This window comes from Corvus kubaryi, unplaced genomic scaffold (genome assembly GCF_017639235.1).
Source record: "Corvus kubaryi isolate FWS band 111438036 unplaced genomic scaffold, C.kubaryi_AGA036_p1.0 split1-131, whole genome shotgun sequence".
Classification (NCBI taxonomy): Eukaryota; Metazoa; Chordata; class Aves; order Passeriformes; family Corvidae; genus Corvus; species Corvus kubaryi.
In genome coordinates, this window is record NW_024582073.1 from 3,947,461 (window position 1) to 3,966,933 (window position 19,473).

The window sequence follows — 19,473 nt, forward strand, 5'->3', positions numbered from 1 at the left end:
CAGGATTATTTTTTGTAACTGTCTGAATACTGGATGTAAGAATCTGGCATCCAATTCAACAGCAGTGTATAGGTGCTTTTAAAAGTCAGGGGCTCTTACCATCATTCCATGTTTTCCTCTTGATACTCAAAGATCCTGTGTTTGATGTAGCATCTCCCACTGAAACTTAGAAGAGGAAAACAAGGTGACTAAATGTTTTGTCGAGATTCTCAAGGCACAGTCAGTCACATACCAGAAAGTTTTATACTACAAAAGCAAATACCCTAGGACAAGACACATTTATTTGGCAGATGCCTCAAACAGATTAGTAACTGAAGCTTCTTTTCTGAGAGGTTATTGCTTTACTGGCTGCTGCATCAGCATTCACAGCCCAGATTACACACTCCTTTTCTAGCATGCTAAAATGTAAAACAGCCAAGTTGGTTGTTGGTGTTGACAGCATACTTGGTGCTGACAAATCCTATTCATGGAGAGTAGAAACGAGCAGTAATATATTCAGTTCCTGTATTTGGAAGAAAATACATGTCTTGAGAATGTGATCAAGCACAAGACTGAGGCAGGGGAGAAGAACAGTCACCCCACAGCTCTATGGATGTCATTCCAGCCACAACTAATGCACTACTGTATTGTGCCCTTGGACACCACATTAGGGCTCTGATTTATGACAGAGGACCAGCTGGCTTAAGGATGGTTCCAGCAGTTTCTGCTCAAGCTGTCCATCTGGCCTTTGCTGCAGAAATGGTGCAGGTCCTCAACTAAGATTTGTGATGTTGCAAACTATTATCTAACACATTGAGAACAATCACAGTTAGTTCTGCTTTATCTTAAGTCACTGAACCCTAAGTTGCAGAGGTTCAGTTATTTCTACAAGAGCACCTGATCTGCCTGGAGCCAGGAGCAGGTGCCCCTGAGGTCTGGAGCAGTTGGGCAGTCACGAGAACCCTTACAGCAGACACAAGATTAGCTGTGTGGTTCCTAGATCAGTGGGTTTTTGATACTAAAATAGAAGCAAACTCTATTTCAAAAACTGAATCTGCTTTAGCAAAATTAATACAATTATTAGAAGTGCTCAAATAAACATCACTGCCCTGGATTTTTCTCTGTCTTGACTGCAGTGTGTGTTGAATTAGTATAGTTCAGGTTTTTTGGAGCCCTTGCACTTGGCTTGATTGCTACTGATTTGTGTAATTCTAAATGGTATGAGCTTGCAGCTCTCTATCCATCAGACTTTACATGCCTGCTGTATGACCTCTAAAACCTGCCATGTGTTCTAGCACCATTTCACTGTATGTCACTTAGGCTTTCAAAAGCAAAGATCCTCCAATTGCATTGAATGCTTCAGTGCTTTCACTTTTTGCTAATATTCTCACTTCTACATGTCTCCGTAGGCCACTTGTGTTCCCTGAGTATTCACTATGTGACCATGCAGATACAGCTTCCCCATTTATTTTCCCTCCCCATTTCTGGCCACACATTTCACACTTACAGCATGGCTCAAACAGGCAACTTTCTAAAGTTTCACTTCAAGCACTTTCTCTCATCACTGAAGTTTTTAGTACCTGATAGGAGACTTGAGCTTTCACATCCCCAGCCTGAGGTTCCCAAAGTCTGTCTTCTTAAGATACAGTCAACTTCATCGTAAAATCTCATTTTTCTCCTGGGATTTCCAAGATGCTCATTTTCTTTCTGCAGTGCACGGTATTCATATTTTAGGTTCTTGTACTTTGTGCGACATTGTTTCCAGTCTCTGTCTATACCACGTTTCATTAACCTTCTGGCAATTTCCTCAAATATTTCTTTATTTCTTGTGGCCCCTTCAAGCATTTGTTGTATCTTTTCATCTGACCATATGTTTATCAGAGCCCTAACTTCATTATCACTCCAATGTTTTCCTGCTCCAGTATCATTAACTGTAATAACTTTAAAGTGATTTTGTGCTTCTTCCAAGGGAATGTGATTGTCTGAAAATATAAATAAAAAACCAACTAACTGTAAATGCTATAAATACATTCTAAATATACATATATGAAAGCATAATTGCAACTAATGACTAATCTTGTAACTTTATAATATTAGTATATATACACAATTGTTTTGTCTTAAGTATGCAAAATACGTAGCAAGTGGAATCTCTGGCTTCTCCAAGGAATCTAAAATTCAACATTTTGTCACTATAATTTTGCCACTGTTGTTGTGAAATTAAAGACAGATGTATCCAAGTGTTACATGTAGGAAAGCAATAATCCTTAAGCTTTAAAGATGACAGCATTGGTGAGAAGTGTGGTTTCAAATTAAAATGGCAACATGCAAATGAAAAGGCTACTGGGGATTCAACAGAAGAAAAAAATCTTCAGACTCAAAAATAGTCAGAAGTATGCAGATGCTGCTCATCGGATATGTATAGAAGGCAAAGTTGAACTACAGTATTAATACAAGTTTTGCTCATGACAAGGAGAAGAGCTATGAAACTAATTTTTAAGTTTACTGACAAAGCTAGACTGGAGTCAGGAGTAGAAAAGTAGAGCTGTGTTTACAGTAGAGATCTTATTGCTCCAGCTTCGGTACTGAAATTACAATGTGATTTATCTCATAATAAATGCATGGAAATTAATACTCACCTGTCCCAACCATCTGTTTTGCTACGGGCGTACAAGATCTGTCTTCTGAGGTAGTGCTTATAGAATCATCATCTACAGAAACACACAGTTTTAAATAGACTTGGATTTAGACAAATAGATTGCTAATATTATTGTCATCCTCTTGTAGGAAACACCTATTTCCACCTAAAAGTGTCCTAAGCCCTTAGTCTAACCCATTAGTTATAGACTTGAAGAATCACAGAGTCACAGAATCATTTAGGATGGAAGCAGTAATCTGGTAAACCACGTCCCTAAGTGCCACATCTACGTGTCATTTAAATCCCTCCAAGGACGGTGACTCCACCACTGGCCAAGTCCAAGGTGACAGTTCTGCATACCTCCCTCCTTACTTCACCAAGAACTGAAAAAGCTGCCATTTTGTGACTGCTGTGGCCAAGAGGCTCCAACCACCAGCAGTCCTCTATTCACAAACACCAGGTCCAGTGGGTACCTCCCCTAGCTGGCTCCTTCACAGCTGTGTCCGGCAGTTGTCTGCCAAACACTCCAGGAACCTCCGAGGCTGTGTCCTCTGCTGTGTTGTATTTCCAGCAGACATCTGGTAAGAAACCTCTGCTGGAGTCTCCCCCAAGGGCCAGCAACTGTGAGACTTCTCCCAGCTTATAAAATATTTCAGCTGCCTCTTCGCCCTGGCTGGGTGGATGGTAACAGACTCCCACCAGGATACGTGCCTTGTTGCCTTCTCTTGATTCTTACCCATACATCCTCAACCCTACTGCCACCATCATGAGCTCTACACAATCAAAACACCCTCTAACATGCAGAGTACCCCGCAGTCTCTCCTTCCTTGCCTGTCCCTTGTGAAGTTTATAGCCATGCATTGCAGCACTCCAGTTGTGCAAGTCATCCGTCTGTCTTCAGGATGGAAACTATGATAAGTTTTCCTGTTACAGAATGGCTTCCAGCTCATCCTTTTGGTTGCCCTAGCTGTTGTGCACTGGTATAGATGCACCACAGCTGGGCTTTTGACCCCACCATCTTTTGGAGGTGAGAAGTTCTAATTTTTACATCGTTATTCTTAAGTGCTTCTGTGGTTTCTAACACATCAATAACCCCCCTGTGTCTTTGCTGATGTCCATCTCCTGACTCTACTGAAACAGCAGATCGAAGGACCTCTCTAGAACACATCCCTCAAACACTGGCATATTGTCCCCAGGCTCTCTAGTAAGTCTGGTGTTATCTCTTTCCACCTGCAAATTTAGTTTAAAGCTCTTTCAATGAGCCCTGCTAACTCCTGAGTTAAGATCCTTATCCCCCCTTTCAGACAGGTATTAGCAAGTCTGGTGTCATGGAACCGTGACTAAAAAACCCAGCATCTTCCCAGTGTCACCAGGCTTGGAGCCAAATAGTGATCTGCTGGCTCTTCCTGTTTCTTGAAACTGGAAGAAGAGAACACTACTTGTGCTCTTGATCCCTTAACCACATCCAAGGCCCTGAAGTCTCTCTTGATTGCCCTCAGGCTTTTATTTGCAACTTCATTGCTGCCTACTGAGAAATTCTTGAAATCATGTATGAACATCAAAACCCAGCTTTGCTGGTTCTGGGTTCATTTGCTCATGCTCGGACTACTCTGAGGCTGAAAGTTCACTTTTGTGTGGACTTACTTTTTGGGTTGGGAGGAAGAGAAAGATGAGTTCTCATTGTTTGCTAGGGGATGTTATAGACTAGTTATGTTCAATACTAGTTTTGGTAACAGGTAGAAGTAAATATTCCTTTTATGTTTTGAAAAACTGAGTGCTTACATTCAGAAATAGAGATTCTTTGTAAATAAGCAGGTTTATTTGATGTGCTTTCTGTAATGGTACTTGCCAGGATATGCACAAACTAGTACTTGGAATTTGTACTTGCTCTATAACTTGTTTCCTCTTAAGTCATTTGGCAAATACTTGTTTTTCATAAGCCATGTGCAGGAATATATTTTGTACCTGTGGAAAATTTGAAAATCATACAGTCATCAGCATGTGTGTGTGATTTACATGGGGTACTAGAAAAAAGGTGTTTTTTCTCATAAATAGGCACCCTATAACCCTTGAGAAAATTCTTGCATCTTCCTTAACACTTGCAGCTATTGGAAATGGGCCAAAATGGAGCTATAGGTCTACTCCTAGGCTCCTAATAGATTCCTTTTTTTTAAACTATTACCAACCTCCCCATGGTGTTTTCATTTCTGTGCTCCTTCTCTCAACCATACTGGCTCTCTGATCTCCTCCTGTCTTTGGCAGTGGCACTTGTGTAGTGCTGACCTGCGTGATTACTGTGCTCAATTGGATACGGCATGATAGGGAGTTTGTGTGTATGAGGCCATCAGTTGAGCTGCATGACATTTTATCCTCCACTTTGCACTCATGTGACCTCACTATGTCTCAACTTCCAGGGTCACAGATGTACTTTATGCTCAGCGTCATTTGTGTTTCTGTGTGTCATTGTTGTGATGGCACTGCTCTGATGTTGTCCTCAGTGTCACAGTCACCACAGTTGTCTTGATCAAGAGGAGCCAATGCAAACAGTTGTAAAGGGTGTCTCAACATCCAAACTACAGATAACATAATTGCTGAAAAGGAAGCTCTTGGCTGGCATATGCCTGATGCATACAATAGAAATATTCTTATGGTAGAAACTTCCAGTGTCAAAGGCCAAAGAATTGCTGTTCACAGACTCACTATAATTGTTTTTTTTTTCTATTAACTTCTGTGTACAAACAGCAGTACTGTAAAGAATATTTTGATCCAGGGTATCAGGTTACTATATTTCAATGTCATCATTATTTCCTCTGATGTCTTTTTTCCATGATCTTCTATGGTTTTTATGCTTATTTATTCCAGAATAAATATTAATATCCCTACTGCACTCTAATGTTAAATTTTAACATTTTAAATAAAACAAATCTTCTCCTGATCACTTGTCATTGAATATATGACTTCTGCATATTGCTGAGGTGCTGATTTCAGTTTTATATTTAAAACAGTCCAGAATATATGTGGAAATTGCTTGATAGTAAATAATCTGATATTAAATGCAGCCATGAAGTAGTTTGAAAATACAGACTAGATATAAAATGTTCTGAGTTTTTGAGACAGCTATTTATTTACCTTTCCATTTTATTCTCTCTAGCAACTGTAAGAAAACTGTAAGAAAAACAGTATTTGTGTCACAGTCAAATGCAGACTAATCATATTCATCAAAAAAAGGAGCATGTTGTCTGGGAAAATAAGATTTTTTTATAATTATGGGAAGGAGAAATCAGTGTTCATACATTTCTGCACTATGAAATCAAGCAAACCCCATAATTTTTCATAACCTAGAAGTAGAACAAGTATAATTTACTGGAATAACATATGAACCTTTGGAATCTGCAATGCCCAATAAAGTAGAATGTCCTGTTAGAACTATCACGACAAAGTCATGACCTACCTATATCAATCGTCTCCTTCTTTATTTGTGTAGCTTCCAGAGCTGCTGGGGTGGAGTTGGCAAAGTCCCCCTCATCTTCAAGGATTTCTGTAAAAAATAATCATTTACGGAGTTCTTAAACTAAACAGGTCTTCAGTGATGTCTTAAGAATCACCCACTTCAGAATGCCACTGATGATAACTATTGTTAAAGATTTCCTCTCTTAACACATTAAGCTGCCATTTCTCTGCAGTAATAGGCTTAAGAGCAGAGTGTACTCATTTACATATTAAAGTAAATCCAGAACACCACATAACAGCTACAGCATACAAGTTTATGGGTTAAATGTGCAAACTCTTAAGTTATTTTAACCTGGATCAGAATTTGTAGCATGGTTCACTGATGGTGAGTGTAAGATATCTAGGTACTGGCAAATGTTTGTGCAGCAGAACAGGCAAGACAGTGACTTGCAAAAAGGGTGCAGTACATACTGAAATTATTGAAAGACTCCAAAGTGACTGATGCCAAGATTGTCTGAATAAGCCCCAAAAGGAGCAAGGGTCCTGACATTGCATCAGGGTGCTGTGCCTGGACATTTGATCTGTAAGGCTGCCTGCCTGATGGAAACAATGTACTAAATAGTAAAGCCTGTCCTGAGAGCATCTCTGCTGCTGCAGCTTGCAGGGGTTTACATCACACAGCTGATGACAGAGGTGTCCCTGGGCTCCCCTCCATGGGGAGGAGATCTCCACTCCTCTGCCATTGGCCTACTGTTGTTTAAGGGAGAATTCCACCCCTCTGCCCTGGGACAGAGGGGTGGGCAGGTGGATGATGCAAGTGGTCTTGCTGATCCTCGCTTCCCAGTGAGGACACTGCTCTGCAGAGATTAAATGGTGAAGGCCACATCATGGATCAATAACAGCAGTTTTCTGGCTCCCAGCCTGTTCTCAGTCCATTTAAGAATATTGCCCCTAAACATTGAGCAATAAAGTTTAATCTAGAGCCATTTTATTAAAAATTACCCCCAGATCAATACAGCTTTGTTTGCGTCAGATGTTCTTTATGATGTGACAAGCTTCATGTGCCTTTCTCTTTTTTTTTTTTTTTTTTTTTTGGCGAGCCAAGAATGTGGGTAGGGAGCCTGGCTTTTTTTCTAAGGCACCTTTCAGAGTTTGGGAGGGAGGGCACAAGAAGAGCAGGACTGAGCCAAACAGAACAAGCCATCAACAGTTTCTGGCACGGATAAAACACAGTGGCTCCATCTGCATTGTTCAGTGAAGCTATAGACAGTTGCCAGCAAATATGCTTAATCTCTACTTTGTGTTTGAAGCACTGCTCACAAGGCCACCCGAGCAATGCTGTCACAGTCTTTCCTTTCACCCGCTCAGACTGATACAAGTTCTGTTCTCTTTTGGCACTCTGTCACTATCACTAATTATCTTGTTTTCTGGCTTATGAGGCAAGATTAGTAATTTGTCTCCTAATCCTTACTCTCATGTGTGTCTTGTACAGTATAAAAGGGAAGCGCGATATGTTAAAGCTAGGGAAAATTTTCAGTGTGTGGCTTATGTTTACTCTCCAACAACTTGCAAAGTTGCTGCCATCTCTGTCATGCAGACCTGTGAGAGTGCATACAGAAAACTGTGGATGCACAGCTAAGAGTTTGTGTCTGCAGCCCAAATAGGCCTAGGCTAAGGCAGTGAATAATCAACGACTTTGGGGTTTGCACTTCTCTGAAACACTGCTTAAAACTAGCCTGGGGCATATGTATGGATACATTATCTTTTGACTTTATATCTGTACATTTTAAAATTCTGTGCACACAGCAGCAAGTGTTCAAGCCAATGTTAAGTGCCTGAGTATGTACCGACTTAAGATCTTAACTTTAAACAACAACTTTAAACAAAAAACCCTTGCTTAGGAGTGTATCTTGGAAGTGTCATGACTTACTCCAAATTTGTTTTGAGAGGGACACAGAGTAAAGTGTACGGGGTACCAAAAATCCTAAGAAAACAATGACAAGGAAAGGAATTTGTTTGAAGTAAAATACTTGCTGTAGGTATTTTTAAGAACATCAGGGTACTGGTATTTCTTAGAAACCTGTTTTCATCTCCACCGTTGTTCCTGGCACTTCAGATTTAATCAAACACTGTGGTCGTACTGCTGAGTCTGACACACGTGGAATGTACATGGAGTTCAGACCGACAGATTGTTTAGACTGAAGTAGTCAGCTCTTCTGAAAAGATTTCTGTAACTAACTAAAAGTGATCCCACGAAATTGAAGACATCAGTAAAAACGTCCAAGTAATGTTTTATTTGCAGATGGATTCAATGTGGGTTATGTTTTGCCAGAAGATAAAGCAACCCGCAGTCCTATCGCAGGATGCTTTAGCTGAAAACCCCCGTGTTGGGGACTCTTGTGGTCCTTCTGCTCCCCCAGCTGGGCAGTGCTGACAGCGACATGTGAGCAACTAGGACAGTCTGTGCAGCAAACTGTGTGGATTTATTTACCTCTGTCTTCTTCTCAGGTGGACATTTGCTGCTCTTAGAGTAGCAAATTCATGTGGGCAGAGGAGAAAAACAGTATCATGGCACATCAAATAACTAGGTGTTTTCCTGAAGCTAGTGTGCCTGTCTTTTGACTAACACCATCTTCGTATTTTCCTTACTGGAGTATGGCAAACCCAAATGGGCTGTTTGTAGACTGGCAGTGGTGGCCGCGTTCCTATGGCTCGTAACTCAGATTCATGTAAGATCATGAGAAGCACATGTACTCTGAGACAGCTCATGCATCTTCTGTGCATTTATGCAGCTGCAGTTGCCAGAAGGCAATGTCTGCCCAGGCTAACTCGTGTGTGTGTGTGTGTGTGTGTGTGTATATATATATATTCATATAGGCAAGTGCATATACAGCTCTGGCTGCAGAGTACATTAATTGCATATAATGATAAGGAAGATAGCTAGATATGAGTTTAACTGTTTCTAAATTCTCATTTATTAGGGTTAGGTTATCAAATTAGTGTTTTCTACAAATTTTTTTTCAAGGCACACAAATACCTATACATTTAATAATTCCATGCCTGTTGAGAAACACTTTTCTACAAAATTTCTGTTGAATATGCAGGAGCTTTATAAAAAGTCACATCCTAAATGCTAGTGATCATGAGACATTACTGATATCAAACAACCAATATAATATATCACTGCCTGTTTGCCTTTTTCAGTGTTTATCAGTGAGCATATTTATGAGTACAGAAGTACATACAATCTCTTTACTTACCAGTTTCTCACTTCAAAATTATTTGGAATGTCTAGGAAAGGCATGTACCACAACTAGAGAACAAAGGGTCTCCATGATATTGTAATGTAAAAAGTGTGCATCTTTTCTCTGCTTTATGCAATACCTAATCATGTTGCCATTAGTAAAATTAAAGACTAGGTGTCTTTTACCACTTATTTGAGTGTGTATTGTTTGTTTGGGAATGAGGGAAAGAATTTTGCAAACTGAAGTTGTTCATGATGGAGTGTGGTTTTGCCTTTTTCCCTCACGGAAGTTTAAAAAATAGTCTTATGAGTGGATAGGCTGAGCCACAGACACTTTTGAAGCACTTGCTATTTTAATTTTTCCCCACAAAATCATATTGCATTTAGAATTACCCAGAAATAAACAAAGTATGCAGTTAAAATACATATATTTGAAAAGGGAGATGGTAAACTACAGATATTTTTACACCTACACTTATCTTAAAGGACAGAAATGTGTACTCAGAACTTTACTAGAAATATTCATTTAACTTCATCTTAAATAGCTTGTTTGGAAGAGTGCAGTCCAAGAAGTTACAATAGTATGTAGCACCAGGCGGTTGAAAACTGTCAGATGACAGTTAAGGGGCACTGCTGAATCTTTGAATTATTACAGTGTCTTACTACTGTCCATGTGTAAGTAGTAATTTTACTTGTTGACGGGGAGAAAAGGAATTTAATACATTCTTTAAGCAGTCTTAACTGGATCCCACAAGGTGCTGTTTATGACTTCTTTCATATTTGTCTCTCTCAAAATGAGGTCCCTATAGGCAATGCACTTGTCATGACAACCTGGTTTTCTCCACTGCATGCTTCAAGTGCCCATGGTGAGCTGGTAAAAGGTTGCTATGTTGGTTTGGGTTTTTTTTTTGTTTTCTTTTGGGTTTTTGTTGTTAGTAAATTTAAATTTATGAATGTAATTGCTATTGAATGAAAAAAACAAAAATGCTACTGTCTGGTATACCTCAGATTACCTCTCATGATCAACCATCTCTTTACTTACTTGCCATAGCTGTTTCTTTCATTATATGCAGAGCTGCCCCATTCTCTGGAGTAGTATTTACAATAACATCATCTGTCAGAAGATTTTTAATTTGATACTAAAATCTTTCAAGTTCACATTAGACCATTTTAAATTCTGTAAGACTACTCCTTAATGCTTAATTTAGACCATATTCTGCCTCACACTACTGAAACAGAACATGAGGTGCTCTGTTGTAGGCAATAAAACTTGTCAGCCTGAGAGACTTTCATGTGTCTCTAATTGAATGTTAAACTTCTGCTTCCCCTGAAATTTATGTTTTCAGATGTAAACCATAATCTTTCTTTGTAAAGAGCAGAGCATATGACCTTCATATTCATTGAGACTATTAAATGAAGTCTTCATCCCCTGACATGAGCATTTACACAATTATATCCTGATCACATATTGTGAAAAAGAGATGCTGTATTTGTTCATGCACAGGAGACTGAACAATACTAATCTTTGGGAATAGATAGTTTAGGTAAATGTAAGTGCAGTAGTACATTGCACTCAACTTGCTTAAACCAGTAGTTTCTTCTCTACATTCTGTGTCACAAGTCTTTGAAATGAGTGCTTACTAGACTGATTTTATCAAATTTAGCAGGACATTGTAAATGTCATACATAAGTACATGGCAATTATCTCTATGACATTATCTCTTGTTTTAAAATTTTCTAGGTCTCTGCATTTTCTACCCATACTTACAGTTTGGACTTATTTTAGAAATTAAATTAAATTTACTAAATTTAGGTATTTACATAAAATAGAAGACTTTTCAGATTACCTGAAGTAGAAACTTTCTTTACGTCTGCAACCTGTAGGTCTTCTGACATATTACTTACAGAGTCCTCTTCACCTGTGTCTCCAGGCATTTCTGTGTAAATAATGCTAAATTAATTAGGGCACCAAATTTTTATACTTCATAAAAACAGCTGTCATGTATCAAATCAAAAAATCCATCTAGCCTCAGATTCTCTTTATGCCAGCAGGCAAAGTAGATGCATAAGCAAAATGTCTGCAAAATGTCTACAAAATGCAGCTGAAGAGTGAATCTTCCCCCAAAATGTTCTCACATTTTCAGCCGGTCTTTGTGTAACATTTTTCTTGACTTCTTCCATTACTTTAGTAACTTCTAGTCTTACATTTGGCCAACATAATATCATCCCCTCATCTAAAAGTTTAATGTTTAATTCTGTTCTTAAACAACAAGCATGTTTCTGGTTGTACATACCAATAAAAATATTTTAACTCTTGGGACATGTAGGTTCATCGGTCTACTCAAATTCTGCATTGATCATCCATTACCAGTAATTGTCAATAACCACCCAAAACCAAAGGCAAGCTCTGCCAGCATTCTTGGTGCTGTTCCTTTTGCTATTTTCACAGTTGTCTCACCAGTTTGGGAGTCTTGCTCCAAAGGCCAATAAAACTGAGCTATTTCGGACCATAAGAGAAAGACAGTTTATATGTCAATTTTTTTAACCCATGTCTATAACTACAGATTTCTTTTGCTCAATGTCTTAATTTTTCCAGTAATATAGTCTGACTATCTCTCTGATCCATTTCTTTTATCTAAACTGGAAACAGTCTCCTCTGACACGATTTTGACTGGAATTGCCTCTCTGTATCATTTTATCTTATGCCTTTGTCTTTTTTTCCTCCTTTCTTTCTCAATTCCATTAAAAAAATACAGGGCAATCACCCAATCCAAAATATTACCTTATAACATAATACAAAACTACTAGACAAATAGTAAATTTCCATTCGGCATTTTTCCCCCAGAGCCAATTGGTTAATCTCTCTGTTTGTGCTTTTTGAGTTTTTTTAAGGTCTCTCTAGTGCTGGAAAACTTAAAATTTTAAATGATATGTGGGTAGATATGTTGAAGTACTTACCTATGGAATCCTTTTCTGATTTTGCTTCTGTCCATTCTGGAGGCCTCTCGCTTTCATCATTATCTGATTTACTTGCTTGTTCCATGGTGCAGTGCCCCAGAATAGCATCCAGTTCATTAAAAAATTTCATACTTTTACTTGTACTCCCTGAGTCTTGGGCACTTTTTACACTCTTGTATTCATGTTTCAGGTTTTTGTATTTTGTCCTGCACTGCTTCCAGTCCCTGTCAATTCCAAACTTCTGAAGTCTAGCAGCAACTTGTTCAAATATTCTTTTATTTCTCACTGTCCCTTCCAGTTGTTGCTGGATATTTTTGTCTGACCATATGCGTATCAAAGCTCTGACTTCATTAACAGTCCAGTGTTTTCCTCCTTCATTTGCTACTGTAGGAATAAAAGCCGGTGGTTTGGAAGCCTCTACTGCTGACGCTGGATTACCTGCATTGTGTGGGGTAGGGGAGAGACACAGATATGGGTTACCTGCACTGGGTGGCTGGGGTGGGGAAAGGACAGAGAGAGTGGGAATGAAGGATGCTATTTCTCCAGAGAAAGACAGAGCAGAGGTGACATTAAAATCAAGCTCTTCGTTATTAATTTGTCAGCATTTTTGTTAATTCTGATACAATTTTTGCCTTCACTTGAAGATAGATATTAAGATAGCACATGTACATTTAATTAATCTAAGAGGAGCATTTCTTTCTTCTGTTCCCTAATACACTAAATTTTTACCTGTGACACCTTTGGGAACAACTGATGAGCTGCTTTGTCCTTCAGACATCAGAGAGGAGAAGAGAACTGTTGGGAAGACAGGACGTGCTGCATGAGCACAATAATAAATTGGCCCCGAGTCACCGGCACCAGCATCAAGACTTAACTTTCTGCATTCATGCCATACTTCAGTTTTTACACACATGGAGAGATATAACCTGGGTAAGGATCTGAAGAATCTGATCCTCCTTTCTTAACAAAGCACCCCAGCTGTGGGGAGCAGAGGAATGGAGACTTTTGCTTAAGTGAAACATTTGTACGATAGAACCCATTTCTCATGGCACAGAACCTCCATCTTTCTCAGGACAGATCAATCAAAAATATTTGGGTTTTTTTAGTAAAAATTAGAGTTTGAGTTGTCTTACTCTGCAAAACTAAGATAGCTTTTCATTTTCTCCAATCTACAACTTTATTTTTTAACATTATGAGGTAAAGGTTGCCACCCATGCAATAACTTAAAACAGTGAAATATGATAGATTTTAATTTTTTAATGTTTCCCTGTTTCTATTTATGAAATTGCTTTAAGACTTGTTTAGATTATCAAATTAGTTTGGAAAGTGATCTTTCATGCATTTTCTAAATCTTTGCAAAAATAACTAAAAAACACAAAGGAACCCAAAACCAATTCCAGGGCATCATCAAATAAAGCAGCATGAAAATGCACAGTAACTGACAGGTTTTTGCAGTCATACTGAAGTGATAAATGCCTTTGTCCGTGTCTTTTTCTGGAAGGGCAAACCAGATTATGGGGCTTCGATACTTTATAGCCACTGAGATGTGTGTGATGGCAATAATATCTAACCCTTGATTGTGCACAGAGCTTCAGTGAGCATACTTAAAATAACCTGTCTGGGGACAAACTTGTCCTAGATAAAGCCATTCTTTGCTAGTCTCCATAATTCATTCTAGTTGTCAGTAAGTTGTTCTAACGGATACCATTTTTTCTTCCCCCTTACAGTCCTGGGTTAATCAGGACTCTGCAGCAGCCAGCTCATAGGCAATGTAGTTGAGAAAGGTAATTTTCAGGTGGCACATCAAAATTTCTCCATTTCTTCCTGAGGGAGTGAAAGAAAATGCTGATTTACAGGTGAATCAAACCATAGGAACTGCCACAGTTGACAACTTCCAACATCAGACAGGCCAGAAAGGAAAGGCCTAGACAGGATGAGAAGAAGAAGAGAGGACGAAGAATGCAAGAAGGTGCTCCCTACACTTCCCAGTCAAAGCCATAGAGCATGAGGGCATCTGGAAGGAATAAAGTTTCTTTACTCTTTGTATAGACCAGTATTTCTCACTAGTCAGCTCATTTCCAACAGAGCTCACTTTTGGTTGTGGGTATTACTTCAGATGAGTTCTGGTGACTTGGTATATTGCTCACTTACTCTGCTGTGTGCAGAGTGGAAAATGGTGGGTGGGTTTGTTCCTCATTCCCTTTAAAAAACATGCTTATTCATGCTGATTTTAAAAACATGCTGATTCAAGTACCGCTTTGAAACAGTTACGGTCCAAGTTACGGTCAGCGCAAAAATTTTCCTTGTGTCTTACAAGCATTTTAGTTCTAATGTGTTTTAAAAAATGTTTAAGCAGGATATAAATTACTTTTTAATCTGAAATACGCATTTATGCTGTATTTAATTTTTTTCTAAGCTTCCTCAAACCGGAGAAATCTGCTGAAATAAAACCAAAATATTAGGCATTATAGATACAAAGTGCCCCACATTTTTCTTTCAGTGGTTTCTGAAATAGTGCTTGAAACTTACAGACTAGAAGAGGTACTAGGGGAGGGCATTTTAGTACTAATACATAATTGAAAGCCCGTGCAATTGAAGTTATTTTGCTGACTTTGTGGAAAGCTTCCTCACAATTGAAGACTTTTCTGCTTGGCAATATGTTGAGCACTGAGAAATAGAGACATATTCCTGTTAAATTTGATTCAGATATTTTCTGCATGTTTTGTTTATGTGCATAAAGTATTTTATATGTGCATAAATTCCATGTGACATTCTGGTCTCTTCCTTAATTTCTCTCTATGCCAGGCAAGAGGGATGTAATGTGTAACATAAATCCATAGGCTTAGCCTGTGCCTTGTTTTCTTCCTGAATATGGCACTTTGCAGATTCTGTAATGAAAGTTCTTTTAACTGGACTGGAACGTATACTAAGGCATAGAGAGAATATAAAAAATAGAAAGAGCATGTAGGAAATTCAGGACAGGGCTGCTGTTCATCCAGGCAAGGAATCAGCACATCAGTTGCTTAAATATGCCCTAAAATGCGTTCAGGTTTCTCCATTTCCTTTAGCAGTCCCTTGAAGGGGCTCACACCTACGATCCTCTTCCTCTTTCTGGCTTGCCAGATGTATGCCTTTGCTTTTTTAACTTTCCTGAGCAAAACTACTAGAGTAGGACCTTTTCCAAATGAGTTGTTCTATGGTTGGTTGGACTAAAGCATTGCTGACCACTCCTTGCTTGGAGAGGTGACTTAGAAGTTGTGCTGGAGACCACTGCAAGTCTGGATTGCTCTGCATCTCTCTCCTGGCTCAGGCCATTCACTCACTGCTTTAAGCATCCATGATTTAAGAAAATGAGCTAGGGAAAAGCCACAAGCTGACATGGGTATCCACGCTAGCATTTGGCGTACTTTCCACTAGCATTTAACAAAATTACCATGGTTAATGCAGTTAACATGATTAAGCTATAGCATGGGATGTGTTTTGCATGTGAACGGTGGTCATGCAGGTGTTACATCATATGAAGTGGTCAGTGTCCAATGAGGCACGACACCGCTGAGTGCTAATGCTGGGAAGGAGACGGTGCAAGAGTGCGGCTGTATTAAAGCTACGCTGATCAGAAACAGAATGACGGTGTACTCAAGCTGTCAGGAAGCTCTGACACCCATGCTGCTTTTTAGTTTTTGATCTCTCTGTACCATCATACTATACCTAGTTGAACTGGTCTGGCATGAGATATAAAAAGTAGTGGATCTCCTGGAGCCTCCTCATCATCTTCTAAAGAAACTGATACTTCACCTGGGAAGGAAAGAGTTTTTAGATGAAAAATAGGTATGGACTAAATAAGCTTAAATTAGTTTAAATTAAAGTGTCCATACACCATGAGAAGATATTTAACTTGGTAATTTCAACACTTAATTTGTAGTGAAATTAAATTTTAAATTAATTTAGCCTGTCCCCATAAGGGGGACATGAGTTATATATTTTATGTCTTGCATATGAACTCTGTTTGAAATGCTTTTTAGAATTCTGGTTGAAACTGACTTGATTCTAGTGACTTGTTTGCTCTTCTGACTCAGTATTACACATTGCAAGTATAGTTTGAAAGTAGATAATGTAGAGACATACAAGTAAAGGCAGACTTTGCACAGAGATTCATAAAATCACAAATCTATTGATGTAACAAAAATAAATTCCTAGAAGAATATGAAGAAAACAAGAATGTTCTGCAGAGAGCTCTGGAAATCAACGGAATTCATTAATGGTATGGAACCAAATTCATTAATGGAGGGAACCAAAATATTCACTGTGACTTGACAACAGATGTATTTGTAGCTGACAGGATTAAGTCTAGCTTTTTCCAGCATAGCTTTTCTACATTTGTTTAAAAAGGAACATTACAGCAATTGCTATGTAAGTTTAGAAAGCAGCATATGTAAGTCAGGTTCAGAACCAGATTGATTTTCACAGAGGACAGACTTGTAAGTTGTCCTATGGTAGTGTGCTGTATTCAACATACCATGTTGACAGGAGGCCTGAAATGTTGATTGCCTGTACGGGGAGCTGAGCTTCTGTGAGCTCCAGGCAGGCAGGGCACACAGATAAAAGCTCCCAGCTCCGCGGTGGTTCATCACGGGAGCAGTAATGAGGCACAGTTAGGATGCAACCTGCTATCCCTGATGTCGGTGAAACTGAAAACTGCGTTTGAACACATTACCCTAAATCCTCCAGACTTTCAGCAAGGCTCACGATGACTCATAGATGCAGTGGCCTGATCTCTGACTGCTCCCAGCTATCCACCTGGCTTCCCTGGCAGGAGCTGCTGCTCCTGCCTCCAGTGACAGGACTGGCGTTTTAGCTGCTAAGAGCAGCAAAGCAAACCAGGGAGAGGGGAATAAATTCTCTGCTGGAAGGCTTCTGAGTGTGCCATCAGCACTAGTATGAGCAAGATTAATTACATTGTTATATTAAAAGAGAAACATTTTTTATTTTTAGTAAGAATGGTTACCACAAAAGGTATTACTATCTTTGATGGGGAAAAATTTTTTAAAAAGCATTTGAAGAGCAGAAAAAACGATATAAAAACATTTGTCAATGACATGTTGAAAGTCCCGACATGGAAAACCATATGTAAGTGGCACTTCTAAGTCAGCATTTCTGAAGGATCTTTCTGCATTTTAGTAGCTGAGTTTTCTGCCAGTCATTGCTGATGCATTTCTGCTCAGCTATAATCTTTCTGCATTTGCTGAGGTAAAGTGAAGGTCAAGCAAGGTGACCAATGCCTTAATATTTAAACAAAGAAATATAAAAAGTGTAAATAACTTGAATTACTAAGCAAATATTTTGTAAATAATGTATTTAATTTATTAATACTTTTTTAACTTGAAACAATCCAAACTGGTTAACAAAATGGGAAGGTCATTCATTTGAGCTCTAATGAAAGATACCATTTTCCACAGCACACCATCGCTTTACATAGATTTTCTTGGTTGTTGATTAGTGGGATAATACACAAACTGTACTTGAAGAGAAGTGAACATGTTGACTTGTATCTTTTTTTGATGATTATTTAAACTACAACTCTGCCTCTTAAACATGTTTTGAGAGGACAGCATGAGCATCTCTGCTTACATTTCTGCGTGTGCTTATGCATAAAGTGTTATCTTTTCATGAACAAGCTGGGAACTGGTAGGTGTTGCTACCTGGTTTGTCCTGAGACACCCCTCTCAGATTTGATTGAGATTTTCAGTAATAACTTCTTCAAATACACTTTCAAAAGAAAACTGGTTCTAGCAGGTATGAAAAATCCTCAGGGAAACACTACTGAAATACCATTCAGTCCTATAAAAAAAAGTAGTCTCTTTTCCTCCCTTCCTCTTGCTCCCCCTCCACAGCAATCTCCCAGTAGCTGAGATAATGTAAAGACATGCTTTGTATCTTTACATTAAGGATGTGTATGAATATTGACATTGAGGCTAAGCAGAATGGTAAATATACGGTGAATTATTTGGGAACATGCCCTGTCCCATGTCATGCTTTTTAAGAAGACAAACTAGTATAGCTACCAATTTCTTCAAATAAAGTAAAATGTTCATGGTGGACACATATTATTTGTCACAGGTTTTAGTTTGTTCTTGCTACCCAAGCCACAAGCCTAGACATCCTTGATTCCTCCAGCCCCCTCAAAATGAGACATCTCTGCCTCTTTTAAAAGAGGCGAGGGACCATTCTTCTCTCCTCTCCTGTAACACTCTGTGGCTGAAAGGGAGAAGCCCAGGAGGGGGCCTGCAGTCGCTGCTGGAGCAGGGGTAGGGGGCTGCCTTTGCCTGTGCAAGGAATCACCTTTCCCTCAGTGGGAGTGCCACCAGCAGCTCTGTCCCCACAGAAGAGAGCATCAGCTGCAGAGCCACTGATGCCAGTTTTGCCTTACAAGTGCTCATCAAAGTACTGGGCTGGGCAGGCAGCATACTCTGACTGCAGGTGGAATAGGACTGGGCCTCTAGTACAGTGTTAGTTGCTTGACTTGCACTCTTAAAAGAGAAAGTTGATGATCTCACAGCTGTTCCCTGAGCCCCTTGTTATGGATGTATGCATGCATTCTGCATAGCTGCAGGACACATTTCTATCTTAGTGTGCTTTCATTGCGGCTCAGTTGTGGTTGTTGTGAAAATCTTTGCATTTCAATTTTTGCATTAGTGTTGCATTATTACAGTTAGCTGCATTTAGTTTTTGTTTATCCATAAAACTTGTTTGCTTTTATTTTTTTGGAGGGAGTAACAGAAATGCTTGTGCAATTAAAAGAGATATATTTAATTATACCACATTTAAAACCAGATTGTCCTAGTGCTTCAAAACAAGGCATGTTTCACCCAGGGGTAATTATTTTTATAGATACTATAGTTTGGGATTCACAACTGAAATTAACTTTTGCTGATTTAAATTTGCTAGAGGTCTAAAGCAGATGAGAATTAGGATTACCAGGTGCAAACTACATCAAAACACAGAGAATAATCTAATGGCAGATCCCCAGATGTAGGACACTATCTTAATTTCATGTAGTCCTCAAAGTCTATCAGCCTGTATTCGCCTCAGTTCTGCAAGTTTAAAATTAAAAATGGATTGCAATTCACAGTGCAGAGAGCACATTACAACATTATAAAATGGCCATTTTAATTTGAAGTGACTTTGACAGATTAGAGGCTTTCTG

At 39.0% G+C, this 19,473-nt stretch overlaps 2 protein-coding genes across 3 annotated transcripts in view; one reads left to right on the forward strand and one right to left on the reverse strand.

Annotated features, from left to right (window-relative positions):
• Window positions 1–19,473, forward strand: part of PPAT (phosphoribosyl pyrophosphate amidotransferase) — a 47,365-nt gene that overhangs the window by 10,256 nt on the left and 17,636 nt on the right. The window lies entirely within an intron of this gene.
• LOC121676830 (trihelix transcription factor GTL1-like) overlaps window positions 1–19,473 on the reverse strand; it is a 29,855-nt gene that overhangs the window by 8,811 nt on the left and 1,571 nt on the right. The window contains exons 2-8 of one of the 2 annotated variants that reach the window (XM_042053806.1): window positions 15,978–16,064; window positions 12,270–12,707; window positions 11,159–11,248; window positions 6,069–6,155; window positions 2,619–2,690; window positions 1,560–1,961; window positions 100–165 (exon numbers count right to left, since the gene is read on the reverse strand). In XM_042053806.1, the coding sequence (XP_041909740.1) occupies window positions 100–165; window positions 1,560–1,961; window positions 2,619–2,690; window positions 6,069–6,155; window positions 11,159–11,248; window positions 12,270–12,707; window positions 15,978–16,064 (1,242 nt within the window). The remainder of the gene's footprint in view (window positions 1–99; window positions 166–1,559; window positions 1,962–2,618; window positions 2,691–6,068; window positions 6,156–11,158; window positions 11,249–12,269; window positions 12,708–15,977; window positions 16,065–19,473) is intronic. The other variant, XM_042053807.1, reaches the window with a different exon arrangement.